We start from the raw sequence: 8,251 nt of genomic DNA, 5'->3' as shown, positions 1-8,251 counted from the left end.
TTGACACATAAAATCTTTTTAACAAAAACATTCAACTGATTTCAAAATCACAAAAAAAAAACTAAAAAGCGAAAAAAGCGCGCGTGGCGTATTAATTAAAGCCGTTTCTGAAACAACCACGAGAAAGTACTGTCTAAAAATCCTAAAACTTTATCATTTGAACGGTTAAGTTATTTCGTCACTCAGAGTTTAGACCTAGAAAGATAAAATTTAGTTTGGGTATGTATATTAATTTCGTCTATAGAATGGAAAAAAAAAAGTTTGAAAATAATGATTTTTTTGGGTTCCTTCCTTACATTTAAAGTGAGGATGAATTTTTCATCGTCTATCCCATGGGGTGTGGGGTATTATTATTGTCGGTAGTTTTGTGCATTACATAGGGAATTAAAGTGCTAACTTAATCTACGGAACCCTACTCTGGGCGTGGCCCGAAATGCACTTGGCCAGTTTTTTACTTTCTAACTGACATGGTATTCTTAGAATGACGACTCCGCACCGGAAAGCGCCGTGTTGGTCGACCTTCCACTAGGTGAACCGAAGACTCAAGCGGAATGCAAGGAACCTCAGATTGCTGGCGGCTCGAATAAGTGGTGTTTGGAAGTCTATACAAGAGGCCTATGTCCAGAAGTCAACGTCCATCAGCTGTTAATGATGGTGAATATAGATATTTTTATTTACTAAATTGACCAATGATGATCAGACCTGTTAGCTTCACCGGTCAGCTTTGGTCGTTTAAGGATCTACAGGGCATTCAAGTAAGTATTCAAATAGGTCACTTTATCAGTTTTCATCATTTTTTATTCTTATTTTTGAAACCATTCAAAAACAAAAATATCCATCGTCTAACATTGTATTTTCAACGAAATGAAATAATTTACATAGTGTCATTACTATATCAAGTTGTGGTTATAGCAAGTAGTAACGATATTTCATTCATAATTTACTTATCTTATTAGTTATCTTAGACTGCATCAACATTTAGTGTCTGATTGTTTCGAGGTCAAGTGGTATTGGCGAAAACTTGTGACAAAAGTTATCAAGCAATAATCATTTGTCGTTTAAAAAATTCAACATACAATATTTAAGCCGTTTAATAAGTATATAAGATACGTAGAAAATAATATTTTTTTTACGTTAGAGACGTTCCATTGTCAACTAAATAATTCGATCCAGTTATACCCAAGGCTTTGTCATCAGCTAGAAATAATGCTACAGTTGCGATCTCTTCTGGGTTTGATATTCTTTTTAAAGGTATTTTCAATTCTAAGCCTTTCATCGAGTCTGCTGGTAAATTAGAGTTTTCCAATATATCAGTGATGACTGGTCCAGGGCTGATGGTATTCACTCTGACTCCATGTTCTGCCAGTTCCAGAGCGGCGCCTTGACTAAATAAATTTAGAGCAGATTTACTCATAGAGTAAGATAAAAACTTAGGATGTTTGACTTTTAAGGCTGCTTCACTAGAAATATTTATTATATTTCCTTTGGTTTCTATCAGATATGGTGCTGCTAAAGTTGTAAGATGGATAATGGGTCTTAGATTTGTACTAAAAATTTCATCATAGACGCTCAAGATCGTTCCATCTGTTATGCTTCCAAAACGCAAAATACCGGCATTATTAATTAAAATATCAATTTTTCCATACTTATCAATTGTCTGATCAATAATTGACTTTGCTTGGTCTTCTTTACTAATATCAGCTAGGATCTTCAGTGGTTTTTTACCCACCCCCTCACACTGAGCTTCAGTAATTTTTAGTTTTTCATTGTTTCTTGCAACTATAACTACATCGGCACCTTCTTTAGCAAAGGAGAGAGCAATAGCTGCACCTATTCCTGAACTAGCACCAGTTACTATCACAACTTTGTTTTGGAAACCCATTCTATGACTGTTTGTGTAGATCTTCGGAATAAGACTGGACTTTTATCATTTATGATTGCTAAATATTGACATATTTATCAGCGTGAGATCTTAGATATCATCGTGAACTTTCTTAAAAAACAAATGTCATCATGACGGCTAAGTATGATTTGATGCCGCATGTATTGATAAAAATTGACATTGTCTAAACCTATTCGTTATGATAATATGAATAGTAGCTTATTCATCATTATCATATTTAGCATCATTAGGGTCTTTAATGACCTACTAGTGGACCAGTCCTTTCTCTCCAATACTGGCTTAGCTAATAACGTTATATTGGGGGCGATCATTATGGGACTTTTACAAAAAGATAGAAGAAGCTATTGAGCTACATGCTTTTTATGCCGGAAAATTTATAGTTATTGCGGAAATCGTAAGTGGACACGTGAACGAAGTCACGGGCGTCTGCTACTTATAATATAGGCTATCTAAAATCATTATGCCATATTATAAAATAATTAAAATAATGATTAGGGGGCGTTCTTTTATTTATATACTAGCAAACAAATAAAAATTGCCTTGTTAAATAACTAACGTAATTGGTATCGTGGGGGCATGTAGACCTAGGTGGTAGGAATAATACTAAAGTTACCATAGATACCATAGATACACGTGAATTAAGCTAACATAAGGTAATATATCTTTGAAGTAACATTAAAATAAATATTATGTTTTCAATTTATTCTTGTCGTGGTTTTTATCTTGGAAGATTTTATTCATATAAAAAATATATATTTTGTAATTTGACATAGATTCAGCTTTCGTCGTGCCTAGCTACGAGTACCTACTACTGGCAATATAAAGTCAACGCAATCAGACTTCTGACACGATTTCATAGTGGAATTATTCATAATAAGTACCTAAACTATACCATTTCAAAGTTCAGATTGCATCATTGCTTATTGTTAAAAACAAGTGACTTTAAGGTTAAGTGGTCGTAAAAGTGTCGTAAAAAAATAAAAAAAAAACAATATTCAAATATTCATTATTTATTTTATTAATATTTGTTACTCAAAAAAATGTAAAATGTTAAAAGTTCATTCACGTTAGAGACGTTCAGCCAAATAATTTAATCCAGTTATACTCAATACTTTGTCATCTGCTAGGAATAAAGCCAAAGTTGCAATTTCTTCTGGTTTTAATATTTTATTTAAAGGTATTTTAAAATCTAAACCTTTCACTGATTCTAATGAAAAATTGGCGTTTTTCCAGATGTCAGTGATAACTGGTCCAGGACTTATGGTATTCACTCTTACGCCGTGTTCTGCCAGTTCTAAAGCGGCGCCTTGGCCAAATAAATTGAGAGCATATTTGCTCAAAGCGTATGATAAAAAACTAGGATGACTAACTTTTGCTCCTGCACTTGAAATGTTAATTATATTTCCTTTGGTTTTTTTTAGATATGGTGTTGCTAAAGTCGTAAGGTGGATAACGGGTCTTAGGTTTGTACTCATAATTTCATCATATACGCTTAAAATCTTTCCATCAATTATATTTCCGAATCGCACAATACCAGCATTGTTAATTAAAATATCAATTTTTCCATATTTATCGATAGTTTGATCAATAATTGATTTCGCTCGATCTTCTTTACTAATATCAGCAAGGACCTTAAGTGGTTTTTTACCGACCATCTCACATTTAGCTTCAGTGACCTTTAATTTTTCATTGTTTCTTGCAACTATAACTACATCGGCACCTTCTTTAGCAAAAGAGAGTGCAATAGCTGCACCTATTCCTGAACTTGCACCAGTCACTATTACAACTTTGTTTTGGAAACTCATGCTATTGCTATTTGTATCCAGTGTCAGAGGAAAACTGACATTTTATCATTTATGATTGCTAAATATTGACATTTTTATCAGTTCGAGATATTACATCATCATGAACTTCCTCAAAAGCAAGTGACATCTTGTCGGATAAGTATGATTTCATGCCGTATCTAGTGATAAAACAATGTTACTTATATTTCATTTATTCATCACTAGCGTACGCCCGCGACTTCGGTTGCTTCAAACTTACTTTTTCCTTAAATCTCGTGGAACCATGGATTTTCCAGGATAAATTTAGCCTATATGGTGCACAATCTCGGTCTCTAAAACTTGGAATAACTCGACACATTCTAATAGATCAAGCCATTCCAAGTTTAAGCTCCGAGACAAACATACAGACAAACATACAGTGCTGAATTGTGTTGTAGTACCGCGTAAATATTTATATGCACTTGAAAAACAGACAGACAGACGTCACACGTCTGTCTGTGATTTATAAACAACTGTGATTTAAATTTTGTTTATATATTTTTTCTTTTTTGGCTCGACTCAGGTTTCGAACCTGAATGGCTAAAAATGAGCCATATGCTAACCACTAATCAAACTAGGCAATCTAAATACATTATGCCACATTATAAAATGTTGAAAGTAATGATTAAGATGTGATTCTTATTTGCGTACTAGCAAATAAATAAGGAACTACTAACATCAGAACACGAGGTCAAGGGTTTGTATCCTGGGTCGGGTCATGAAATACCTACAGAGCTTTTCGTTTTCCTAAGATATTTTCAGTTTAAATTCTTATCATTATCTTATTGGAGTTGGAAATTCGGTGGTGTTACACCCTCGTGCCCCGGAGAGCACGTTAAGTCGCCGGTCCCGGTTATCGTTAAAATCTGATAGTGACTGATATAATTTAACATTGTCACCTTATTCTCGCCAACCCGCATTAGAGCGTGGTGGAACTCCGCTACGTATGCCTAATTCTATGAGAAGGCTTGCCCAGTAGTCGGTCGTAAAAACAGGCTGATAATGATGAATCCTACTAATACTATAAACGTGAAAGTTTGTATGGATGTTTGGATGTTTGTTACTCTTTAACGCTGCTACTACTGAAGCGATTTGACTAAAATTTGGAATGGAAATAGATTTTACTCTGGATTAACACATAGGCTTTTTACTTTTTATCCCGAAAAAATCCATGGTAATCCCCGAGATTTGCGAATACTAATGATTTAGATATGAATGTTTGTTACTCTTTCTCGCCTCGACTACTAAACCGAATTAGCTGAAATTTGGTATTATAGGCTGGATTAACACATAGGTTACTTTATCTCGGAAAAATCCATGGTTCCCCAGGGATTTGTGAAAAACTAAATTCCACACGGACAAAGTCAACGCACACAATTTTTTGTCAGTCAATTATTATTTATCTCGGCGACGAATTCAAACCATTATTTTTCATTATATTTTCAGTTTTACGATCATCTAACATGGTCCATGATGGTGGCTCCAACCAGATGGTCGGATCTTCTTAAGGATACAGGAGCCTGCACCTTTAACAGTACCGTCCAAATGGCCGACCGTACTCGATGGAGGAGCATTGTCTATCGAAAGACACTCGCCAAGGTGGTCATGAATCTCAGTCATGAGGGATCGACTGGAGAAAGAGAGCATGCTCCTTTCAATAAAGTGATTATACGATGTCATTCTATAACAAGTGGGAGTGATCTTGAGTTTTCAAGATAATATTACAAAAAATATTTCAACAAAATTCTGGTGACAGAAGGGCTGGCTCAATTTTTGCGCAAAGGATCAGCCTGGCTGTCCAGCGCGGAAATGCAGCCAGTATTCTTGCCACCATTCCACGTGGGCATGATTTGTATAGTTATTAGGATAAGTTAGCTTAAGTTCCTTATTGTATTCTTTCTCAATAAAAATTACATTAATTAACGGTTTTTCGATAAAATTAATGCTTAAATATTACTTAATACTATTGCTATTATAGTCGTATATTGATATACGTAAAATATTGAATTTATGTTATTTCGTTGAAAAAAGACAGATAATCGCATAAACGAAACGGTTTTAATTGTACACCGACATACATAATTGACACCCGTATATTATATCGTATGGGAATAATGCGTATTAAATTCAAAAACTATACCATTTTAAAGTTTGTAAATTTCATCGTCTTAAATACTTCGAGATGAAGTTCTTGTAAAATCTAAACAAACAAAGCGCTTATTTGTCGTAGTAAATAAAAGAAACAATATTCATGTTTTAAGTTTATTAAAATTTATTAACCAAAATAATGTACAATAGTGATGATTTCATATTTATTAGAGACGTTCAGCCTTACAATTCGATCCAGATATGGCCAACACTTTGTCATCCGCTAGGAATAATGCTAAATTTGCTATCTCTTCTGGTTTTGACATTTTATTTAAAGGTATTTTAAATTTCATACCTTTCAGTGATTCTACTGGTACATTAGTATTTTTCCAGATATCAGTGGTAACTGGTCCAGGACTGATGGTATTCACTCTGACACCATGTTCTGCCAGTTCTAGTGCGGCGCCTTCACCAAATAAATTGAGAGCAAGTTTACTCAAACCGTATGATAAAAAACTTGGATGACTGACTTTTGCTCCTGAACTGGAAATATTGATTATATTTCCCTTGGTCTTTATTAGGTGTGGTGTGGCTAAAGTCGTAAGATGGATGATTGATCTCAGGTTAGTTCTCATGGTTTCATCATAAGCACTCAAAAGTGTTCCATCGGTTATATTTCCAAAACGCAAAATACCAGCATTGTTAATTAAAATATCAATTTTTCCGTACTTTTCGATTGTTTGATCAATAATTGCCTTTGCCTGCTCGTCTTTGCTAACATCAGCAAGGAGTTTCAATGGTGTTTTACCAACCTCTGCACACTTAGCTTCAGTCACTTTTAGATTTTCATTGTTTCTTGCAACTATAACTACATCGGCACCTTCTTTTGCAAAGGAAAGTGCAATAGCTGCACCAATTCCTGAACTTGCACCAGTCACTACCACAACTTTGTCTTGGAAACGCATTTTATGTACTCTTTGTCGAATTTCTGAAGAATACTGGCGTTTTATTATTTATGATTGCCAAATATTGATTTATTTATCAGTTTGAGATCTTAATCATCACCATAAAAAACAAATGTCATCATGACTATAAGACTGAATTGATAAATTTGAACTGATTTGCCGCATCAAGATAAAACAATTTTTTATCTAAAAACCCACTTGTGTTATATGGCCAGGCGTCTCTCCACGCTGCTCCAATATGGGTTTAACTGATGTAGTTAGTAATCAAAGATCAATATTAGATTTGAATGACAAATAACGAATAATTGCTTAACGTGCTCTCTGCTCTCCGTGGCAAGTACCACAAATTTTAAAATTCTGGCTTGCTATTGAAAATATCTCGGAAAAAGAAAAAGCTATATTTTATGGTTCCATGACTCGAACCCGAATCATCCAAAGCTATACAATAATTATGCTAACTACTGGAGCCGAAGTAACGTTGCAATCTGGATACTATATGCCACATTAAAATGATAAATTACAATATTTAAGGTGAGATTTAATATTATTATTATTATTATTGCACCAATAGCCGTGATAGCCCAGTGGATATGACCTTTGCCTCCGATTCCGGAGGGTGTGGGTTCGAATCCGGTCCGGGGCATGCACCTCCTACTTTTCAGTTGTGTGCATTTTAAGAAATTAAATATCACGTGTCTCAATCGGTGGAGGAAAACATCGTGAGGAAACCTGCATACCAGAGAATTATCTTAATTCTCTGCGTGTGTGAAGTCTGCCAATCCGCATTGGGCCAGCGTGGTGGACTATTGGCCTAACCCCTCTCATTCTGAAAGGAGACTCGAGCTCAGCAGTGAGTCGAATGTGGGTTGATGACGTAATTATTATATAACCTACCAGCAAACAAAAATGTATAATACATTGCCATGCCATAAAGGAACTTGTGATGTGATTTTGTTCGCTACGCCTATGCCTTACAGCTCGTGCGGATTAACTTGACACCCAGCTCGAATGATATGCATAGGTTATACATTATGAGTCAATGAGGTGGTGTCACTACCGTAAAATAAATACTCGTATAGTATAGCATCACCTCGCTGAACTAGTGCGCTAAGAATGTACCTAAAAGGTAAGTTTCATTAGTCTGTATTCTATAAAAACACACTGTAAACCTAAATATTCTTGGAGGCTAACAAAAGCGTGATGGTATGTATGATAAACTTTTTAACCGACTTTAAAAAAGGAGGAGGTTCAATGCGTCTGTATGTTTTTTTTATAAATGTTACGCGATTACTTAAAGACGCCTGGACCGATTTCAATAAATCTTTTTTGTTTAAAAAGGGTATACTCCTGAGGTAGTACCATTGCCAGTGGTTAATTTAAGTCATTTCTAAATGAGCCACATGAAAGAACAGCCTAAAAAACCTAAAATTTTATGATATTCTATACATAGCTTGAATTAATACATCACCGGG

The 8,251-nt window shown here is 34.9% G+C and overlaps 1 protein-coding gene across 1 annotated transcript; it reads right to left on the bottom strand.

Moving 5' to 3' along the window:
• Positions 1–1,129: 1,129 nt before the first annotated feature.
• LOC112052808 (uncharacterized) lies at positions 1,130–6,779 on the bottom strand. Its single transcript, XM_024092030.2, has 3 exons — positions 6,062–6,779; positions 3,016–3,209; positions 1,130–1,903 (listed from the first exon to the last, which is right to left on the bottom strand). Exons 1-3 carry the CDS (start codon positions 6,777–6,779, stop codon positions 1,130–1,132), a joined length of 1,686 nt encoding a protein of 561 aa, XP_023947798.2.
• Positions 6,780–8,251: the final 1,472 nt, after the last annotated feature.

The sequence above is a fragment of the Bicyclus anynana genome, chromosome 8 (assembly GCF_947172395.1).
Source record: "Bicyclus anynana chromosome 8, ilBicAnyn1.1, whole genome shotgun sequence".
NCBI lineage: Eukaryota > Metazoa > Arthropoda > Insecta > Lepidoptera > Nymphalidae > Bicyclus > Bicyclus anynana.
The sequence above is the reverse complement of the archived record's forward strand: the minus strand, read 5'-3'. Positions and strand labels throughout refer to the sequence as shown.

Excerpts from the sequence above, each read along its gene's own strand:
- LOC112052808 (XM_024092030.2), bottom strand. The coding sequence starts at position 6,779 with ATGCGTTTCCAAGACAAAGTTGTGGTAGTGACTGGTGCAAGTTCAGGA. Across the intron at positions 3,210-6,061 it reads GGCCATATCTGGATCGAATT|GCGCCGCTTTAGAACTGGCA; the intron begins GTAAGGCTGAAC and ends TATTTGGCCAAG. Across the intron at positions 1,904-3,015 it reads TATTCCTAGCAGATGACAAA|ATCTACACAAACAGTCATAG; the intron begins GTATTGAGTATA and ends CTTATTCCGAAG.